This window comes from Arachis stenosperma, chromosome 8 (assembly GCF_014773155.1).
Source record: "Arachis stenosperma cultivar V10309 chromosome 8, arast.V10309.gnm1.PFL2, whole genome shotgun sequence".
NCBI classification, from domain to species: domain Eukaryota; kingdom Viridiplantae; phylum Streptophyta; class Magnoliopsida; order Fabales; family Fabaceae; genus Arachis; species Arachis stenosperma.
In genome coordinates, this window is record NC_080384.1 from 53,054,884 (window position 1) to 53,078,991 (window position 24,108).

A 24,108-nucleotide genomic window follows, 5' to 3' on the forward strand; every position below is an offset into this window, starting at 1 on the left:
AAGTATTTATTAGATAAATTGTAATGATATTTTGATATTTTATTCAAATAGTTTGAATTGAATTAGATTTACAATTTTATAAATTAAAAAAATTAAATATATATAACAAATCTCAACATTAAATTTTAAATAACCAATAATAAAATAATAAGTTTCAACAAAAATAAAATTAAATAAATAAATTTCATTTTGAATATAAAATATTTATTAAATAATATAATACATAAATAATATAGAAATATGTAATAAATAAAATATATTATATGTATAATAATAAAATAATAAATGATGTGATTTGAATTGGATTAAATCAGTTTTGTAAAATAGATTTAAAATTCGATATCATTTATGTAATTTGCAAAAACATAATTCAATTAAATTTAAATTAGTGCAATTTTAATCGATTTTCAATTTAAATTAAATTAGATGAATTTAATTTAAATTGGTTTAGATTTAAACATCTCTAATACTACGTGGGACTAAAATCTCTGCTCTTTATACAATTAAAATATTATTGCTTAATAAATTTGTTGATATTTGAATAATGACTTCTATATTGGTCTATATTGATATTTATGACTTATATAATACTTTAGTGATGATTTTAAACAAGCTTCAAATTAGAATAATCCGTTTAAACGTTAAAAAAAATTTAAAAGATCAGGCCTGTTTTTATGTCTATTTTTTACTATGAGTACTGAATTGTAGTTGTTAGTACAATTGATGATAAAGTTATTTACAGATTAATTTATACACACACAAAAATGATCTAACTAACTCCAGAAGTATATAAATTTAGAGTAAATAGAAACTCTAAAAAAAGAATTTTTAAAATGTGTGATTAAAAAATCAAAATAAATTTTTAAATTATCGAGGACAATAATTTAAAAAATTATGCGGTGATTTAAATATATAATACCTTTAAAATATTAAAATAATTTAAAATCATGATTTATTAGTAAAATGTAAAATAATTTAAAATATACAATAATATATAATTTAGAATTGAATAATATTAATTATAAAAATCTATTAATTATAAAAATTATATGTATGAATTTATAAATATTACATGATAAATAAAAAATGTATTTTTATTATTATAATATAAATTATATGTATTTATTTAATAAAAATGTAAATTGATAAATATATATAACTATAATATGTTATTTAATATATGCACTTAATAGTTTTTTATACGGTAAATATAAGGTAAAAAAGTAAAAACCCCCGAAAAGAATAAATAAACATTACTTATCTTATTAAATAGAAAATTTTGGCTATTTTTGTTTTTGACACCTACTCAAATAAAGATGCTAAAAATATTTTCTTATAAAAATTTGTGTTAAAAATATATTTTATTTATTTAGCCATACTTTAAAAAAAATAACACTTTTATAACACATCAAAATCAAACCATAAAATTCATAATCTAATGATAAAGAAAAAAACATCTTCATATGAAGACAATTATAAAATCTTCATTATAGTATTTGGTTCCCAAACTTTTGCGGGAAAGGAATATGGATTCTACTCTAATGAAATAACCTATTAAAAGCTAAAAAGGAAGTTCGACCATACTTAAAATGAAATTAGTCTGTTCTTCTAACAATACACTTCACTTAATAAGAGTGCTTTTCTAAAATAGCTAACTAGGTATTTGACTAAAGGGCTAAAAGAAATAGATGAACAAATGTGATGAATAATATTCAAAGGAACATCATCATTGACGCAACCTCGTTTGTGCCAAAAAAGATCAAGAGAAAAATTTGTAGTCCTTAGCTTGCAGTATGATCTCCCTCATTGCGCCAATCGAGCCTAAAACCATCAATAATACTCCAAATACGATGCAAAACTGAAACACCATGAAAAAAATTTACAGTCATATATATAGTATAATCGTAAATTTTTTTTATTTTAATCCATGCACTCTTAGTACTATAAAATAGTACTACACTTATATTTGATTTTTTATTAGTTATTAAGAGCACTATATATTTATTAGATGTCATATTATGCAATATATGGAAATTCAACTATATAGAACTAAGAGAAGAATTTTTTAAAAATACATACCCAATTTGCACACCAGGATCCGCTAAATCTCTTTGGTTTATAGACTACTAGCCATATTATGCAAGGGAGCTGCGAAAGTTCATTAAATTGAATACCATCAGAGTTTGTTTGTAGGTTACAAAATAATAAATAAATAAAATGGGATTAATTTGATTTCCTTACAAAGTATGTGGTTGGGGCGAAGACAAGTCCTCCTAAGAAGCTAAGGAGCCCACCAAAAAATGGAAATATAATTGCAACTAGCATAGTAAGTGCTGCATGTGAACAAAATTTTCAACGGTGCTATTAGATTCTACTCCCGTATTCATTGAAAAAGAACAACTATAATATATATATATATATATATATATATATATATATATAGACATAGTAGGGAAAAAATTATGAAGAACACTCACCAACATAAATATTGCGGGAAATGAAACGAAGGTACCAAGTTGGCCTGAAATTCATTCTCCGCACCATGACTGATTCCATCATGTCAAACACCGGAACAGCAAACACCTAACAACATGAGAACTTCTTAGTGCTCTCGGGAACTCTTGTATTCATTTATTAGTTAAATGATAAGTCATTAATAAATATTTATAACAAAATTACTTTCACCGTATGTAGCATAAATTAATTAGAGAAGATAAATCCTCTTATTTATTCTAAGAGCACCTATACAAATGACTGAATATTATATATCCAGATAATAAATTATGATAATGATGTAATACATCTATATTTTTACAGTGAAAGGATACAATGAACCCTTTCCGCCATATATAAGTAAACTCTTAAAAAATACTATAAAAAAATAGCCATCAAATTAATTATTAAACTAAAATATATATTAAAATATAAAATATATAAAAATAATTTAAATAACATATGTATTTATAAAAAAAATCCAAAATATTAATTCATCTTTTTAATTATCAAGTTTTGAATTTTTTTATTTTTTATGTTTTTAAAAATTAACATATAATTTGAAGTTTTTACTCTTTTAATTATTAGGAGAATAAATAGGAAGATGAATTATGATTTTTAATTATTATTTTTCGTAAAAATATATATTAACTAATTTAGTGACTAATTTTTAGTGTACAAATAAATTTTTTAAACAGAAATTTGATAGTTAGTTAGTGACTTATATTCATTTAAGTTTGTGTGTAAACAAAAATTATAAAACTAAAGATACGTGAAGCCCAATATGGAACCCTAAACTAGCAAATAAATTAACACAGCTTTAGTGTAAAGTGAAATGTACCTGATAACTTCCGGTGACATGAATAACGACAAATATATTGGCAACGGCGGTGAGCCAGTGGGGTTTATCGAGAGACATGAGGATGTTATCAGTAACAGAGTTTCCAAAAGCCCAATAGCCAAAGATTGCAACAGGGAAGTAGCACAAACCCACAACAATGTAAGCAGCAATCATTCCCTTCCACATGGCCTTCTTTGAAGGCTTCTCTGGCGTCGAAGGAACTGTTGCTTGGATTTCAAGCAACACATTGTGTGCAGCATACCCAAATGCTATGGTCCCCAAACCCGTAAAGAAGTCGAAAACATTCCCTGTCGTAGTTGAAGATCTTCCATCATATTTCACATCTGGTAAGGCACCTTTATGAGCCGAACTTGTCCATGCAATCGTTGAGTAGCTGCAATTTTCAAACATGTAACTAATCAAGTTCTTAACTAATATAATTAATTACCAGACGAATATTATCTTAGCATACAATATATATAAACTTTTAGGCTGTGTTTCGATATTGTATCTAGCACAGAAATACAAATAATGACTGACTTTTATCTTCTTCTTGTTTTTGGCTCAAAAACAAGATCGAAACCGAGTCTTAATTAATAAATAAATATGTGATTACCAGATGGACATGACGGATGCAGAAATAGATACACCAATGATGGAATTGAAACTGGGGAGATGCGAGAGGAAAAACTGAAGGCTTGCAAAGATCATAATGAAGTAAGTGGTCCTAATTGGCTTACAGTCTTTGCAAAGAATCTGATGGGCCTTCTTCAAGGAATTTCCACCAGTAATCATGTAAATGATGTCAGTACCAACATCCACTATGAGTGTTTGTGGCACCACAATCCATAACCCCAACTTCTCCCCAAAGGCATATTGCCCTAATTCATGGTACCTATCAAACCTCTTCCCAGACTCAGCCTCGTGCATCTCAATCATCTGCCATGCCGTGTATAACGTGCATATCCATGAAAGCACCAAAACTGTGATGCCAGGACCCCTAAGAGAAAGAAAATTTTTATACAAAAAGATATAAAGTTAAATCTTTAATATATCTATTAAAAAAAATTATAAATTTTAATTAATAATAATGTTCAGGTGTATTTTTAGGATACACGATAGCTGAATCTTATATTAAAAAAGAAAATCTCAATTAGAAAAATAAAGTTAATTGATAAGGGAGATGGATGAAAGGAATAAGCAAACCATCCAAGTTGAGACATGGCATAGGGAAATCCCAGCACTCCTGCTCCAACCAAAGCAGTGACATTGTGAAAAGCACTGTACCACCACTTTCCATTCCTGGACCTCGTCACTGCGAGCCAATTATTGATATCTTTATTATTATCTTCCATCTCCTCTTTCTCTCTGTTCAGCTGTGTTCAATCAAGAGAACTTCAACCAACTGCATGTGTTCAGCAGTAACACTATTTTTATATTGATATTCTGTTGACAAAAGATAACAAAAGATTTAAAAAAAACGTCTTTCCTTTTATAACGGATAAGATTTTGTAAATCTTTTTTGTTTTTGTTTTAATTTAAGTAATTATTTATTTATTCATCTTTATATTTATTATCTAAAACTTAAAACTTAAAAAGATTCAAACATCAATCTGATTTTTTTGTCTAGTTAAAATTCCAATGACACTTATCTTTTATTAATATCTTTTTTAAGGATTTGTTTGAGTGAGCTTCTCAGAAAAGATTTTTTTTCAAGTTATCTTTTTTCAAAATATCTTATAGAAAAATAAAAATAATTTTATATTTGAATAACTCATACAAAAAGATCTTTTTATTTATCAACTATGTTTGGGTATAACTATATAAAAGTACATTTTTGTTTATTTATTACATAAAAAACATCTTTTTTTTAAAAAAAGATGTAAATTGTAACTTCTCAAAAATATATTTTTTTCTAGTGCTTTTATTTTTACTACTAAAAATTTACCAAACACATTAAAAAATTAAAAAAAAATCTTTTTTGACCAAAAAAATCTTTTTTTATCAACTTAATAGTGCCCAAACAAGCACTAAATAATTTTATCTTTTTTAACTTTCTTTTTTTTAAAAAGTTACATAAAAATCACCTTACTTATAGATGACATAAGAAAAATCTACCTTTTCCACATAATTTTGATCCTTCATTCTATGAAATTAAAACACAATATGTATTAAAGATTGATATTAATAAACGAAGCGGTAAAAACTTTTCAACTTAAAATTTCCTTTCATCTCATACAAAGTAATTAATAACACTATTTTATTTTCTTCTTTTAATAGTCAAATATATCAATCCATGGAGGTTGGATAAAATTGGTGTACACAAAAATAAATTAAAATTTGCTTAAGATATGACTAGTGGCTCAATAGGCCCGGTTTTTCTATTATTTTTAAGAGATTAATTTTTACATTTTTATTTTTAAAATTATAAATATAATTTAAAAATTAAGAATAAAAAATATTTAAAAATAAATATAAAAATTTTATAAGTTATTTAAATTTTAGAACGTATAAAATTTATAAATTTAAATTAAATAAGATATTAAAAAAAATATTATACAATTATTATATGTAACAAAATCAAGATAAACATTTATAAAATAATTATTTATAAACATTATATAAGTTTATTTATTTAATTTTCAATAGTATTTAATTTAAAGCAAAGATAAAACATTATATTTAAAGTATTCTTTATCTTCATGCATAATTCTAAATTTTATGCCAATGAATTATAGCTTAAATGGCATAGTCTCCTCTTACTCATCTAAGAGGTTGAGGATTCGAGTCTCCTATCTTTGGTAAAAAAAAAAATCTAAATTTTATATTCACTTTATTAAATTATCTTTAATTTTATTACTCTTTTAAAATTATTAATTTATACTTTTATTATATTCTTTCATTATATCACACACTATTATTTTCTTTTACTATTATTCTCTATATACATACCTGTGATTGTCTTACCGCAAATGTTATATTGCCTTATTCTCCTTTTTCATTTTCATTTTCTCCTCCCACATTCTCTTCACCCAATCGTAATTAATTATCACCAAATACCATTATCATAATTTTCAATCTTGTCTATCACTTTGATCTATAACCATTCATTCTGTTAACTTTTATGAGTTGTTAAAGTGTTATTAAAAGAATTTGTTTTTGTGTCTTTTGAATATCTAGATGTATAAAAATAATAGTTTTTTCTTAATGTGCATGTTAAGTAATTTTATTGTTCTATTAAGAAAAAATTTAAAACATAAAGCATTAAAAAATTTTGTTTAAATTATCAAAATTTAATATTAGTAATCCTAAAAAATAATATTAAAATATATTATCTTTAACTAATATAATAAAAATAGTGTATTATTGTAAGTTTTTAACAAATAATTATAAATTTACGTTAAAATTTAATATAATACCTTAGAACAGAATGTTGTCATTGCTTTTCATATTTGACTGCTATTATATAAGTTTTAGGTTTGTTTTATTGTGCACATTAATTAAACTATACTTTATTATTTCATTTTGTATGTTTTAAAATAATGCGATCGTCATATAAAGATGACATTAGGTTTCATAACTAATCCGAATCTTTTTACTCTTTTGTTTGTCATTTAAATGCTTGTTTGGATGCCATTATTTTGATAAAAATATCTTTTTTAAAGAAAAAATATCTTTTTTTTTATTTTTTAGTGTTTTTAGCAAATTTCTAGTAACATAAGTAAAAGCACTAAAAAAATAAAAAAACATCTTTTTTACATCTGTTTTCAAAAAAATCTTTTTCTTTTTAAAAAAGTACTTTTATCTTATTTTACCCAAACATAAGGCCTGTTTAGATGAGCTTTTAAAAAAAATATCTTTTTCCAGAGTTATCTTTTTTTAAAAGATCTAATAAAAAAGTAAAAATAATTTTATGTTTGGATATCTCATACAAAAAAATCTTTTTATTTATCAATTACAATTATGTATAACAATATAAAAATATTTTTTTGTTTATTTATTACATGAAAAATATCTTTTTTTTAAAGAAAAAATATCTTTTAAAAAAAATGTAAATTACACCTCCTCAAAAAATATATTTTTTATTTTTATTTTTCTAGTGTTTTTACTTTTACTACTAGAAATTTATCAAACACACTAAAAAATAAAAAAAGGGGATCATTTTTCATTAAAAAGGATCTTTTTTAATCAATTTTTAACACCCAAACAAATACATAATTGATAGATAAAAAATTTTTTTTACATGAGATAACCAAACATAAGCCCACTTTTGCTTTTGTAAAAGATTTTTTAAAAAATATCATTTAAAAAAAAATCTTTTTCGAGAATGACACCCAAGCCATAAATACTATCTATAAAAAATAATTACTTAAAGTAAAACACTATATAAGAGAGACAGAAAACTTTTGAATTTATAGTTCTGGTTTGTTTCTAAATTCTCACTTAACATTACTCAAATTTAATAGGTTGATGGTAGTGATTCTTTTTTATTAGTTAACAATTTTCATTTATTCTCTCTCTCTTAATTTTATTAAAGTTTTTTTAGGTCAAAATATTTTCAACTTCTATAATTAGTATTTTTCAAATTATCTAATGCATAAAATGTAACATCTTTTCATTTTATTTTGAAAGTTTCATGTTTTTTTATATCAAAACATTACGGTTTATTATATTATTATATATTATCTTTGTACCACAAAACAAAAAGTAAAATTTTATATCTTGTTACTTATTTTGGTTATCTAAATTAGCATGTATGTTATCAACTTATTTTCTATTATTTATGCAATATTTTTACAATATTTTTTTTATTTCCAATCAATATTCATTTAAAAGATCATCTTTAAATCATAAGCCATGTAACACAAAGGTCATTGCATCCATATTTTCAAAAGTTTCAAAAAAATAAAAGCTTCTCGTATTTTTATAGTTAGTTGAATGAACAAATAACAACGATAACATCATAATTTTAATGAATAAAGTAAAATAATTTATCAGTTTTTGTTAAATTATTAATTTTAGTTACACTTAAAAGTGAATAATAATACTTTAAAAATAACTAAAAGAATTCCAAAAGTCTTGTGTGAATCAACATGTACTTAAAATATTATGTGAAAAAAAAGTATAAACATTAGGATAGTCAATAAGTAATTACAAAAGAATAAAAAAGAAAAAAAATAATTGTAAATTTTAAGAGTTGAAACGGTAAAAAGAAGAAAGAAAAATTTAGATATTTATTGGGTTATTCCTCTTGAATAGGATAAAGTTGAACAAAAATATAGAGATTGTAATTTAAAAACATATGTAAAGACAAAATTAGAAAATAATTTGAATACCAAATTGATATGTTTTTGAAGAGAACCCTCGAATAAATAAATAAATGATATTAAAGACAATTAATTATTTTTTCCCAATACTCAGCTTGTCATGATTTTAACTCATTAGAAGATCCCAAACACACAATTATTTTAAGTATTTTAATTTAGCTTCACTACTCATATAATAGTATTATTCCGAAGAACACCAAATATTAGGACCTAAACACATTTTTTAATAAAAAAGAAGAAAAGAACTCTACTTTTTATAAGAGCAATAAGTTCATAATAGAATGTAAAAATCAGTGTCCCATTTTCCAAGAGGGAAAACACAAAAATATTAAATAGGTTAAATGTATAAGTAGAAAATACCATATCAAAGAGATCCAAACAAACTTGATTATCCTCAAACTCCACTTTTGTTCAATCAACACCATGTAATTCATAGTCCTAAAAACAAGAGAAGTAAATTGCAATAAAGTTATAGCACAATAACATAGTGATAGACAACTAGCAAGAGCAACCAATAAACTAATTAACATCATTTATAACTAAACAGCTGTATGAAATTGTACTTCATAGCTTTTAGGTTTAACTTTAAGTCAACAGCTTTGGCAGAACCTAAGATGCAATTTTAATCCTTATTGATTATATCAAATGTTATCCTCATCAATTATCAAGTAAAAGAACACTTGCCCACAGCAAAGACAAACAATTAAGAGAATCCATAACACAACAAAAATTGAAACTCTAAAGGAAAAATCCCTATTCATTCATCCAAATTTAAAATAATTGGATACATTCTCTAAACCAAAGAAAATATTTAAAAGGCATAATTGAGCATAATAATCACATTTAATTTTTTATTAGCTCCACAATAGCTTAAAGGTCTTAATCTATTGAAATCTTCTTGACCTATTTCAAAAAAATTTGAGAAAAAGCAAGACCCTCCCAAAACAAACTTGATAAACAGTGAACTAACTCACCAACAGAGAGAGTCCCACAAACCCAAATTCATGGTGCTCCCATCCACAATAAGCATTTACCAAGTCCTACAATAGGTAATCCTACTTGTGATTATGATTAGTTTATAAATATAAAAGGCTCCAACAACAGTATAGCCTCTGGGACTTCAGCACTGAAGTTCAATGCATAGTTATTTTCAATTTCCTTACACAAAATGGTATTATTATAAAGAAGCTAAATTTTCCTTTCAAAAAATCTTCACTTTCATAAACTAAGTTTAAAATTCCAAAATATTCTTCATCCTTTTTTTTTTAAATCAAGAAGCAAAATCTCTTTATTATAAAGACAAAATCTTTAAGCAAAGCAAACCTACAGTCAAACTCACATTTGGAATCTAAACTAAATTTTAACAATTGTACTATTGTGCTCCTAATTTTCTGAATTTCCAACAAACAACATATGATTTACAATTCAAATATAAATTCCAAAATTGTAAATTGGCCACTTACAATTAACAACATTGTCCAATCTTTTGTTTCTTTCTGTTAAAGAGTGCATTAACATAGAATGTCAAAGACATTAGCAGGTTGAAATAACAAGATATGCACAAGATAGACCTACGAATAACCTGAACCAAATGTGAGAGAAAAAGGTAAAATATGTGAATAGGGCATTGAAAGCAACTACCAAAGTATAGGTAACAAACTAACAATGCACTTGAATGTTGAAAGTTGCTTTTCATTTATTTGGTTAAGGAACGGACCATGAATTCAGAGAATTACCTATCTTTGGCTGGGGATTTCATATTCTGGAGTTCATTGGAGTGGAGTGGATGTAGGAGATAGATAGTAAATACTGCACCATATGCTTTCGACACTAAAGGATCGTCAAGATCCTTTATGGCTAGCTCTTTTTCCAAAAGGAACCAATTATATGCATTACCAGTTGTCCCTCTCCCCTTAAATCTCATCTATTTTACTTACTAAGTCTTGCATCATCTTTTGTTCAGGAATGTGTTCATTAGCCATGAAGCAACTACAGTTTCACAAGCTGGAATCTCATCCACTGGAATCCCCAAAACATATCACAAGCAATTTCAAAAGCATATTTTTGACTATTTTGACTCTTCTCTTCATTACACAAAAGCAACAAACATATCAATGGTGCCCCCTAATTGAATTATATATTGCTTAGTCGTACGGTTAACATGAAACCCAAATTTTAGCATGATAGAAGATATATAAAATTAAATGCATACTTCAAAATTTAAATACTTTTTGGAACTGATATGAGTTCATATTATTATCAAATGATGATGCAAGACTTAGTAAGTAAAAAAGATGAGATTTAAGGGGAGAGGGACAACTGGTAACGGATATAATTGGTTCCTTTTGGAAAAAGAGCTAGCCATAAAGGATCTTGACAATCCTTTAGTGTCGAAAGCATATGGTACAGTATTTACTATCTATCTCCTACATCCACTCGACTGCAATGAACTCCAGAATATGAATCCCCAGCCAAAGATAGGTAATTTCAGGATTAATCTTATTTATCATATCCATGGTAGTTCTCATATTGAAATGGGATGAAAAGGTTGAAAAAAAAAACAGAGGCCAAATACTAAAACAAATTTTATAAGAAAACAACACAATGAGCTAGAAAGAGATGAGAAAACTGTGACTCTCACAGCAACGAAATGGAAATTTGAAATTGAAAATTCAGGACAAACAGAATAAACACCAAAAAAGCAGAGAAAAAACAAAAGAAAGAATTGTAAGAAAACAGATCAAAATATATATAGCAACATTTTCCACCAATTTTGACACCCAAAAGAGGTAAATTGAATGGATTTTAGGATTTGTTATTTGTGCAACCCAATTCAATAACTTCAATCCGTGTCAATATCATTATAGTATATAGCAAGATTGGAAATTCTATTATGTGTACTTAAAAATGACTACAATTTATTATGTATACAAATAATAATAATAATAACTCATTTGATTGATACATATAAATTTTAAAGCACAAGATATCTGTTAAGAATTTAAGATTGCTTAAAATTGAAAGTTCAAGTCTTTTTTAAATAGTAAATACATTAAAAATAATAAAACAAAAGAGTCAAAATTCAGGGCATGTTGCTTAAAATGAGTTTATAGAGTGTGCATATCTTGAATATGATCAGCCTCTGAAGTATTGAGAAAAACTGTACCTAGATTTGAATCTCTGAACTACTGCCCCAGTGCCCCTGAACCAGCGACCCTCTCTGTTTTCTGCTTATTATCAAAACCGTGGTATCCAGGACTACCGTCTCTGGCCGTCGCAACGGTAGCTGGGATACCAGAGCTTGATGCCACACCCCCATGTCCCACTGCCACTGCTGCCTTTGTGGTCCACCTCACTGCAACCGATCTCATAACTCTCCTCTTTCCCCCAACATCGCACTTCCTAGCAGCTGCAGCTACTCCATCAATGTAGGTGTCGATGATCTGCCTCCTTTCAGGGTTCATGATCATCCAAAGATCATATTATAATGGTAAGAGAATATTATTCATCAAATTCTTCTCATTTCTGATGATAAATAAATTTTAACTGAATATATTCTCTGAGAAGTGAGAAGGAAACCGAATAATTCTTACCTTAACAAAATTAAAATGTTCCTCCTGTTGTTGCACCCTCTTCACTTTATCCTCTTGCTTTTTCCTTTCCATCTAACAGAAAATCGAAAAAAATCTCCATTCATGAAGACGGAGTCCAAAAAAATAATTAAAATTATTTAAAACTACTATAAATTACATAATAGAAAACCGAATTCAATCTAATGCCTACAATTTCTAGCATACATGAGAAACCCTAAATCAATCTAAACCCTACTAACCTCCGATATCTAATCGAAGATCTTCACCACCGACATCATTAGATCGGAGAATCAGAAGGAAGAGAGAAATCGAACTTGTAAAGCTAAATTTCTTTCAGTCACTCCCACAAATCTCTCCCAGAAATCGGTACTCATCTCTCTAAACCCTAACCTAATAGCACGAGAGAGATATAGCAGAAAAATGTGGCAAATAGTAAAAATTAAATCAAACAACACAAAAAGAGAAATGAAAAAAAGGAATAAATGAATGAATCAATCAAAATAGAATGCTCACCAGCCTGAGCAGGAGGAACAGGCTTAGAAGCCAACTGAGTTTGCTGCTGCTGCTGAGCCGCCGCAGCTGAACCCTTCTTGAGTGGAGACGCCGCTGCCGCCGCTGCGATTTGCTGTGGGGTCCTCAGCGTCGTCACCTCACAAATTGAAAGGGTTTGCCATCGCCATTTGTAGAAAGCCGGCGCGACATGAAGTTCGACGAAGCAGACCAGAGAGAGAAGTGTCAACGAAGGATTCCACCGGCTGAACTAACCAGCGTCGTCGCCGTCGCTGTGCTCTCAGACGACGATACGGTTAGGATTTCGGACGGGATCATAGCGATTGGTGGTCTCAGAACAATGGAGGAAGAAATTAGAGAAGATTGAAGAGACATACGAACTGGAAGGAGGAAAACCGGGTTGAAGAGGTAAGGTTTGGGAGCGAGAGCGGGAGAGTGAAAAAGAGACGACGCAGAGAGAGTGTGTAACGAAGTAGTGGCATAAGGCAGAGAGAGAGAGAGCAGCTTCCTTTTCTCCGTTCACTTTCCCTTTTCTTTTTTATTTAAAAAAAACAGACAAATAGGTGAGTTTTTGACAAATACATTCCTGACAAAATTTAAATACAAAAAAGTCTCTGACTTTAATAAAGATAATTTAGTCTTTCTGTCTATTTGCCTCTCACACATCAAATAGAATTGGCTGACGTTGTTGAAACGGTGCCACACTGGAAGGGGAATAAAGTTCGAAGAAAAACGACGTCGTTTTCAGAAGGTAACCCTAATGAGTTTTAAACTGAGTTTTCTGAAGTAACATACGCAGCAGTTGTTTAAATTTGTTCATGGTGGTGTTGCTTAAATTGATGGCCAGTGATGGAAGCTCATCAATCAAGAGACAACGCGGAAGTGGTGGCAGACGACAGGAAGGTTCGATTGTAAATGCAGCTCCATGTTCAGTTCAAGCTGGGGATGAGAAAGATTGCATCGCTCCAAAATGCTTATGCGGGATGTATGCGATATTTTACATGTCAAAGACAAATACCAATTCAAATAGACTAGTTTTCGGATGCCCATTCTTTAAGGTAAGCTCACAATTTTTCATGTATATGGATGAAGTTGAGAGTTTTTTTTTTACCAACATATTTTCATACTTTTTGAATTGATTTAGGTGAAACAACCATATTGTAAATTCTTTGTGTGGGTTGATGACCATATTGGAAGAATTGGGTGCATGGAGCCAACAAAAGAATTGGGTGACAATCAGAGCTTAAATGTTGAAGAACATTTTGGGAAGATAGAATTGGAGAACAGAATGGCTGATCTAGAGCAAAGGATAATTTACCTAGAGAACAAGAAAAGCAATAACTTCTGGGTCATAGTTCTAGGCTTGATTGTTGTAGTTGTTGGTCTTTGTTTATTTAGAGTATGAAAAATATGAAAAAAAAATATGGATTGTAATGAATTATATCTGTTAACTATTTTAGTTAATATAAATGAATGAAAGAAATAATATTTGAATTATCCATATTTTGTTGGCTTGAAATAGATATAGAATACGTGTAAATTAATGTTTATTTTCAAGAGATGAACCTAAGGCAGAAACAAGTCATATATAATTCATTCAATCAACAATAATTCATTCATTCAAACTAAACCATAACATAGGAATATTGTCATACCACAACATAATAACGTCTAAGGATAAGTAAATGTAGCAGGTATATCAGCCCTCGGATTCCAAAATACTAATTCATAAGCAACTAAATTGGCTAAAAGAAAGTTTGCCAATATGTATTACAACCAACTATTGCAGCAAAAAACTAATTTTTGTTTCCAAAATAAGTCAAAAACAAGCACGTCACTTTTTCTGGTTCTTGAAGCTTGAATTTGGTATAAACTTGAATAGTCCTGTTGTGGCACAATTTGTTACTGCCAGTGTCTCCTTTAATACTCCTCCACTCGATATTGTTGTCACACTTGTTGAAGTTGGTGGAGTAACTTTAGTCTGAGTTGTAGTTGGTGCAGGTGGCTTTTTGATTGGTTGCTTTGGTACGTTTCTCTTCTCCACTACTATTCTCATCATCAATGTCATCATTATACCCCAGAGGTGGAGGCTTGTAAGGTTCATCCTCCGTGCTCTCGTAGCCGCCATCAGAGGAGGATGTCATCAGATTATCACAGATGTCATCTACATCTATGCACTCAACATTCCCAGTTCCTGCATTCCCGCCTCCTGATTCTTCTACATACTTAGGTTCATTGACAACATGATCAAAGTAAACATGGAACTCATCTTTTTCTTCATTCCTAATCAAATTGTCACACAATTCACGGATCCCATTATTCCCTGTTAAACGATGCAACCCAGATTCTATATCACTGGCTGTACTTAGGGATGGCAATTCTCCCCGGCGGGGCGGGTATCCGCCGGGGAGCAAGTTTGGGGAGTATTTTTTTCCGTGGGGGGCGGGTACGGGTACCCATGTAGTAAATGGGGCGGGGGCAGGGGGAAAGGTACCCGCTCTGTGGGTATCCGTTTAATACCTGTGAGTTTAAAATTACAAAAATATCCTTATATATATATATATATATATATATATATATATATGTTGAAATCCTACCCAACCTCAAATCACACTCTGCGCCGCTCTTCTCACTTCTCTCTCTATCCGAGTCTCACTCCATCTTCTCCCGCACTTGTCACCCCTTCCAATCTTCCTTCTTACTTCGTCGCCGGCCTCCTCCTTCTGAGTCCTTCACGTCATCATCCCTTACCTTCCTCCATCGCAGCCGTTGCTCAGTTTCTTCTTCTCACTGCGTGGCTTACTGTTTGTTGCTCATAGCTTCACGCCGCCTCTTCTTCTGCTTCGCGATGCCTCTGTCTTTGTTTCGCAACGCCTCTGCTTCTGCTTCGCAAGTCACAACGAAGCCTCAGATCTGCGTTGTCGTCAATGGCAATTCTACTTCAGCAACGCCTCTGCTCCACGACGCTTCTGCTCCACAAGGACTCTGCATCGCCTCCGCTCAACAAAGCCGACAATGACTCTTCAATAAGTTGGATGTTTGCATTTTCAATTTACTGAGATTTGAGAATATATATGTTTTTGTTTTATTTGATGAAATTGAAATTAAATTTTGAATTCTGTTGATGTGAAATTGGTTTTAGGTTTAGGATTTGGATTCTCTTCATGTGAAATTGGATTTAGGTTTAGGGTTTGGATTCTATTAATTGATAAATTTGGGTATAGAGTTAGAGTTTTTTGCTGTGAAACTAAATTTAGGGTTTGAATTCATAATGTAAATTGAAATATTGGATAATAATACTAAGTTATTGGTATGTATTGTTTACTGGATTTTTGTTCTTTTTTTTTTCTTATTTTTGTTCACTGGAATTTTGTTCTGTTTTTTCTTATTCGTTTCTTCCAAACTCGAGGATATCCGTGGATATCCGAATATCCGGAGGGTACGGGTCCCCGCTACCCGTCACAAGGATGGGGCGGGGACGGGGAGGGTTTTTGGAGGCAGGGGGCGGGGGATGGGGGGCATGTCCCCGCCTCCATGGGGACCCGTTGCCATCCCTAGCTGTACTATCAAACCAGTATATTGCCTTGTAGTCAGGATATCCTAAACCCTCATACAACTTCACCAAATCACCAAAGTTGATAAAATCTATGTTCATCTCTAGAAATTTTTCTACTTTTTCATTCACATAAACAAGTCCCCCATCACCATTCCTCACAAACTTTCCTCCATGGTGAAAAATAGGAATTACATATCTATCAGTCATCTGTAATTTTCAAACAAAAACAAAATCAACCCACAATGTATAGAACCCTCAGAAACTTTCAAATAAAGACACAAGAACCTTTTTCAAATAGATTGAAACAGAAAACAACCATAGCATAATGCATTTGCATGCATCACAACATACACTAAATGGAACCCTAATACGAATGTGATCATGAACATTGTGGACTTGCTTACCTTGATTGATGATTGAATTTCTTCGGCATACAAATTAAGTCTCTCCTACTCCACCTTTTTTGATGATGCTTCAGTTTCGTTTCAGAGGGAAGGAAGCTCTGGCTTGATGAAGGGGTTAGAGCAGTATATGGTAATTTCTATGTTGCCAAAGGATTTTTATTAAGAATGGGCTAACTTCTGAAAACGACTCGTTTTCATCGGTAAAAACCTATTTGTCCTTCGAACTTTATTCCCCTTCCAACGTGGCACCTAACGGATACCTAGACACCGTTTCAGTCACGTCAGCCAGTTCTGTTTGATATGTGAGAGGCAAATAAACGGAAAGACTAAATTGTCCTCCGTTTATTAAAGTCAAGGACTTTTTTGTATTTAAATTTTGTCAGAGATGTATTTGTCAAAAACTTAAAAAGTCAGGGACTTATTTATCTTTTTTTAAAAAAAAAAGTGAGGATGCCACCTGCGGTGTTAAATAATAATTAGAATCCTTAATATAAATGAATGAAAGAAATAATATTTGAATTATCCATATTTTGTTGGCTTGAAATAGATATAGAATACGTGTAAATTAATGTTTATTTTCAAGAGATGAACCTAAGGCAGAAACAAGTCATATATAATTCATTCAATCAACAATAATTCATTCATTCAAACTAAACCATAACATAGGAATATTGTCATACCACAACATAATAACGTCTAAGGATAAGTAAATGTAGCAGGTATATCAGCCCTCGGATTCCAAAATACTAATTCATAAGCAACTAAATTGGCTAAAAGAAAGTTTGCCAATATGTATTACAACCAACTATTGCAGCAAAAAACTAATTTTTGTTTCCAAAATAAGTCAAAAACAAGCACGTCACTTTTTCTGGTTCTTGAAGCTTGAATTTGGTATAAACTTGAATAGTCCTGTTGTGGCACAATTTGTTACTGCCAGTGTCTCCTTTAATACTCCTCCACTCGATATTGTTGTCACACTTGTTGAAGTTGGTGGAGTAACTTTAGTCTGAGTTGTAGTTGGTGCAGGTGGCTTTTTGATTGGTTGCTTTGGTACGTTTCTCTTCTCCACTACTATTCTCATCATCAATGTCATCATTATACCCCAGAGGTGGAGGCTTGTAAGGTTCATCCTCCGTGCTCTCGTAGCCGCCATCAGAGGAGGATGTCATCAGATTATCACAGATGTCATCTACATCTATGCACTCAACATTCCCAGTTCCTGCATTCCCGCCTCCTGATTCTTCTACATACTTAGGTTCATTGACAACATGATCAAAGTAAACATGGAACTCATCTTTTTCTTCATTCCTAATCAAATTGTCACACAATTCACGGATCCCATTATTCCCTGTTAAACGATGCAACCCAGATTCTATATCACTGGCTGTACTTAGGGATGGCAATTCTCCCCGGCGGGGCGGGTATCCGCCGGGGAGCAAGTTTGGGGAGTATTTTTTCCGTGGGGGGCGGGTACGGGTACCCATGTAGTAAATGGGGCGGGGACAGGGGGAAAGGTACCCGCTCTGTGGGTATCCGTTTAATACCTGTGAGTTTAAAATTACAAAAATATCCTTATATATATATATATATATATATATATATATATGTTGAAATCCTACCCAACCTCAAATCACACTCTGCGCCGCTCTTCTCACTTCTCTCTCTATCCGAGTCTCACTCCATCTTCTCCCGCACTTGTCACCCCTTCCAATCTTCCTTCTTACTTCGTCGCCGGCCTCCTCCTTCTGAGTCCTTCACGTCATCATCCCTTACCTTCCTCCATCGCAGCCGTTGCTCAGTTTCTTCTTCTCACTGCGTGGCTTACTGTTTGTTGCTCATAGCTTCACGCCGCCTCTTCTTCTGCTTCGCGATGCCTCTGTCTTTGTTTCGCAACGCCTCTGCTTCTGCTTCGCAAGTCACAACGAAGCCTCAGATCTGCGTTGTCGTCAATGGCAATTCTACTTCAGCAACGCCTCTGCTCCACGACGCTTCTGCTCCACAAGGACTCTGCATCGCCTCCGCTCAACAAAGCCGACAATGACTCTTCAATAAGTTGGATGTTTGCATTTTCAATTTACTGAGATTTGAGAATATATATGTTTTTGTTTTTATTTGATGAAATTGAAATTAAATTTTGAATTCTGTTGATGTGAAATTGGTTTTAGGTTTAGGATTTGGATTCTCTTCATGTGAAATTGGATTTAGGTTTAGGGTTTGGATTCTATTAATTGATAAATTTGGGTATAGAGTTAGAGTTTTTTGCTGTGAAACTAAATTTAGGGTTTGAATTCATAATGTAAAATTGAAACATTGGATAATAATACTAAGTTATTGGTATGTATTGTTTACTGGATTTTTGTTCTTTTTTTTTTCTTATTTTTGTTCACTGGAATTTTGTTCTGTTTTTTCTTATTCGTTTCTTCCAAACTCGAGGATATCCGTGGATATCCGAATATCCGGAGGGTACGGGTCCCCGCTACCCGTCACAAGGATGGGGCGGGGACGGGGAGGGTTTTTGGAGGCAGGGGGCGGGGGATGGGGGGCATGTCCCCGCCTCCATGGGGACCCGTTGCCATCCCTAGCTGTACTATCAAACCAGTATATTGCCTTGTAGTCAGGATATCCTAAACCCTCATACAACTTCACCAAATCACCAAAGTTGATAAAATCTATGTTCATCTCTAGAAATTTTTCTACTTTTTCATTCACATAAACAAGTCCCCCATCACCATTCCTCACAAACTTTCCTCCATGGTGAAAAATAGGAATTACATATCTATCAGTCATCTGTAATTTTCAAACAAAAACAAAATCAACCCACAATGTATAGAACCCTCAGAAACTTTCAAATAAAGACACAAGAACCTTTTTCAAATAGATTGAAACAGAAAACAACCATAGCATAATGCATTTGCATGCATCACAACATACACTAAATGGAACCCTAATACGAATGTGATCATGAACATTGTGGACTTGCTTACCTTGATTGATGATTGAATTTCTTCGGCATACAAATTAAGTCTCTCCTACTCCACCTTTTTTGATGATGCTTCAGTTTCGTTTCAGAGGGAAGGAAGCTCTGGCTTGATGAAGGGGTTAGAGCAGTATATGGTAATTTCTATGTTGCCAAAGGATTTTTATTAAGAATGGGCTAACTTCTGAAAACGACTCGTTTTCATCGGTAAAAACCTATTTGTCCTTCGAACTTTATTCCCCTTCCAACGTGGCACCTAACGGATACCTAGACACCGTTTCAGTCACGTCAGCCAGTTCTGTTTGATATGTGAGAGGCAAATAAACGGAAAGACTAAATTGTCCTCCGTTTATTAAAGTCAAGGACTTTTTTGTATTTAAATTTTGTCAGAGATGTATTTGTCAAAAACTTAAAAAGTCAGGGACTTATTTATCTTTTTTTAAAAAAAAAGTGAGGATGCCACCTGCGGTGTTAAATAATAATTAGAATCCACTTAAATCCGTTAATATCATTTATACTAATAGATATTTTGTGCATTTGTACCGTTTTATACATGATATAAAAAAATAAATAATTTAATATTTTAATTAGAATGGGTAAACATAATTTGTTGAAATAGAACAGCCATTTTACTTCATGCATTTATAAATAACCAAAAAAAACTTAACAAAATGCATATATATTAGAAAAATGATGAGTGAAAATTTTTTAGTTTATTGAAAATGATATTCGCTGAAAGATGTAGTAAAATATTTAATTATGTAAATTAAATTAATAACGATAGACAAAATTATGAAATATATATACTTATATAAATACAATTGTACAAATTAAAATACAGTTGACATAAAAATTAAGAATTATCACTTAATCGGAGACTAAAATTATGTAATGTCATAAAGAGATTAAATTATGTAATGTCTTAAATTAAAAGTATAATGTAAAGTCTAAAAATTAAACACACCAACATAAAAGAACATAATAGTGTCTTTAATCCAATTTTTATTACTGACCTTGTATAAATATTCAACATCTTTAGACCTAATGATACTGATAACTGTTTTCAGATTTTTGTTGTGGATGAGATTTCTCTTTCTAACTTTGCATCACCCGGCACTTTGGCAATTAAATATATTAGTTAAACAATATATACATTTTAGTTAAACAATGATTATAAAATCTTTAGTTTATTTAATACAACATTTACCTAAAATTCTTAGTAAACCGTTTTATTATATTAATTAAATAAAAAATAACAGGAATAATTTTAAAGTATATATTTATACAAATACAAAAAAAGATAAATTAAAACACAATTGTGATAAAAAACTAAAAATTATCTTGTTATCATTAACTCAAACAAAATACATGTTTTTCAATTAAGTCCAGTTTAGGTAAACAGCTTAATTAAATTTTTTTGGAAAAAATGACTTAAACAATAAATGGCTATATTAAAAGTAGCTTATAAATAAGTTATTTTGTATTTGGGTTTTTAGTTCTAACTTCTAAAAGTATTTATTTTAAAAGAAATGTGATAAAAAGTTTTTTACTACGAAAGAAGTCATTTTTTTTAACTTCTCTATAAACTCCTAAATAACTTCTTAGAAAGCTGCAGTTTGATTTTAAAAATTACACCGAACATTAATACTACTACTTTTTATAAGGCAAAAACTCAAAAAAATTACTTTTAAAACTTCGCAAACGGGTCCTAAATACGATATCTATATATTACATCTATCAATATATTTAATTGAATTGGATCATCCGTAACAATAACTGAAAATCAACAATATCAAAATTTATTTATGAAAACAAAACAAACATAAACAATGAACACTCTGTATTTAAGATCTGCAATATTACTCAACTTCTCGTCCTCATCAACAACCATACAAATTTGTTAAAAAATATGAGCAACACAATTAACATTAATAATTGAAAAATAAAATAATTACGAATATAAATTTTGTTGTTTAAGGCAATTCTATAATTTTATTTTTTATGTTTACTATATAATTATTATACAGAATTTTTAACTAAATTAATTGATCAACTAAATTAGTTGATCAACTCAAATGATAATTAAAATCTTAATTAGTAATACAAATCTTAAAAGAGAACAAATTTCACACTACTAACTCTTTAAATTTTAATAAATATAAATATTATTTGAAAATAATAAAGATAACCACCAAAACTATTTCAATATTTTTCAAACATAATATTTTTGAGTTTAATAATACATGACTTTATTAACATAATGAACTTAAGTTACTATATATTTAATCTTTTTATATAGAAAAAAATATAGCAAAATAAATTATCAATTGAACATTACTGACATTAAGAAATTGCATTTGAAGTATAACAACTATATATAAAGTAGTATATATTGACTTTATGCCGATCAATTTGAATAAAAAAATAAAAAATAATATTTATTTATCATAATTTATTTGTAAAATTTAATAGACAATATTTTAGATTCAAATTTTAAATTATTTGTAAATCTCTTTAAAAAAATCAAACTTTATCTATTACTCAAACAAATTAAACAAAAAATCAGATACTCAATTCAAATTCTGAATTTAAGAATAAATCATTTTTTTTTTGGATAAAGTTTTAATTCTATTAAGGAGAATATAAGATATTTTCTTTGATTTTTAACTTTTGCTAAGCGAGTAAGAAACAATAAGAAACCTCCAAACTAATATTAAGAGAAAAAGAATTTATGAAAAATATGAAATTGAAACATTGATATGACAAAAAAAAGCATATTTTGTTTTTATTGGTGTATTAATATTTTTGGTTAGGGTAAAATCTATGCATTTAAAAAAAATATATTTTAAATTCCAAACTCAAGATCTTAAGTAGATCTTAAATAAAGTAACAGACCAAGTAATAAAAATTACTTTATTAAAAAAAAGGTGCATGCATGATGAAATAATTATGATGCAAAGAGAAATAAAAGAATAATGGTTACCAATTCTTTTAAACTTTTTGTGTATAAATATCTTAAAAAAACTTGCTGAATGAGATTAATATCACTGTATTCATATTTACAAAATTAAAATTATATTGTTTACAAACAACTAAAAAGAAAATACTAAATCTATAAGCACAATAACTTTCAATACATTCGAGGCTGTAATTTAGTTTTTAGTTTTTAGTTTTAGAGATTAATACAGTAGTCGATATCAATTTTGAAGTTGAGCTATGATTTATCTTTTCAATCGTAACATACCTCAATTGAATTTTATAGTAATTTATTGACCTAATTTTGATAGATTTAGAGTGAGAGTGAGTTTGATAATTTTACTTTTGTACCTTTGTCTTAAGACAAAAATAATTCATGATTATAATTGAATAAAATACAATTATGTGCAACAGAAAGGATAGAGGACCATAATAAAGTATTGGAGTTAGATAAAAAAAAATACAATTGAATGAACTAAATGATAATATTTTGATTCATTAATTAATATTTTAAGGTAGGTGATGGTTAATCTAGGACAACGAGCAATAACATGGTGCAATAAAGTAGAGACCATGCTGCATGCGTAGGGAGGCTTCGAGTAAGTGGACTACGCACAAAAACTACAAACTATATCGTTCCATATTCTGACTCATAGAACATGGATACTAGAAGGAAGCCCGCAAGCATGGCAGTTGAATGTTTAGACATGTTCCATGGAAAGCTGGTTTATGAACAGTCTTACTGAGGATTGTGTCATCTGTCTGTAATGTCTACTATCTTCCGTGTTATCAGGTGTTGTGAAAAAAACACTCTCAAATGCGTTGAAAACTGAGGTTACCGTATCTCAGGTTCATGGGATGAGATCTGTTAGGCTGTCCATAATTTTCGAAACTCTCTCAAATATTTGCTCCAGAATTCTAGGCGACCTCACCATGAATACCGTGTGGTTAGAGTATCAGAGAAATCCTGCAAGAGTATTAAATTTCAACACACAGGACAAGATTTTTATTATGTTTTTAAATGTTTGAGAGCTTATTTATTGTTAGCCTATTTTAAAACTAAAGGTAGTTTACTCTATTTAAATATATTAAATTAAAAATATATTATTGAATTATTAGATTAGAAATGGACTAATAACTAATACCGACAAAAAATAATAAATTTTTCCAACTCTTTATTTTTTTTCTTGAATATAACATTTTTTATGAATAATATATAGTATCAATTAATATATTTATTATTATTAAGTATAATATATATAAAATCTAAATTAATATTAATAAATTAAAATTCTTATCTCTTTGTTTAATAATTAATAAGAATATATTGATAGAAAATCATATTGATAGAAATCTAAATTAATACTATATTTACTAATAACTGACATGTATATATGAATGACATTTGTGTGGAAACAAATCATTTTGATA

At 29.7% G+C, this 24,108-nt stretch overlaps 1 protein-coding gene across 15 annotated transcripts; it reads right to left on the reverse strand.

Annotated features, from left to right (window-relative positions):
• Nucleotides 1-1,465: 1,465 nt before the first annotated feature.
• On the reverse strand, nucleotides 1,466-13,255 carry LOC130946347 (lysine histidine transporter 1-like). Of its 15 annotated transcripts, none has more exons than XM_057875049.1 (13): nucleotides 12,768-13,255; nucleotides 12,255-12,326; nucleotides 11,828-12,111; nucleotides 10,125-10,157; nucleotides 9,636-9,701; nucleotides 9,022-9,099; nucleotides 4,541-4,710; nucleotides 3,951-4,334; nucleotides 3,335-3,728; nucleotides 2,478-2,583; nucleotides 2,242-2,333; nucleotides 2,080-2,148; nucleotides 1,466-1,858 (listed from the first exon to the last, which is right to left on the reverse strand). In XM_057875049.1, the coding sequence occupies exons 6-13, from the start codon at nucleotides 9,022-9,024 to the stop codon at nucleotides 1,760-1,762; spliced, it is 1,317 nt and encodes a 438-aa protein (XP_057731032.1). In that variant the 5' UTR covers nucleotides 9,025-9,099; nucleotides 9,636-9,701; nucleotides 10,125-10,157; nucleotides 11,828-12,111; nucleotides 12,255-12,326; nucleotides 12,768-13,255; the 3' UTR covers nucleotides 1,466-1,759. The 15 variants fall into 15 exon arrangements, with proteins under 15 accessions (XP_057731032.1, XP_057731031.1, XP_057731030.1 ...); XM_057875048.1 differs by having other exon boundaries at nucleotides 10,125-10,243; XM_057875047.1 differs by lacking the exon at nucleotides 10,125-10,157.
• Nucleotides 13,256-24,108: the final 10,853 nt, after the last annotated feature.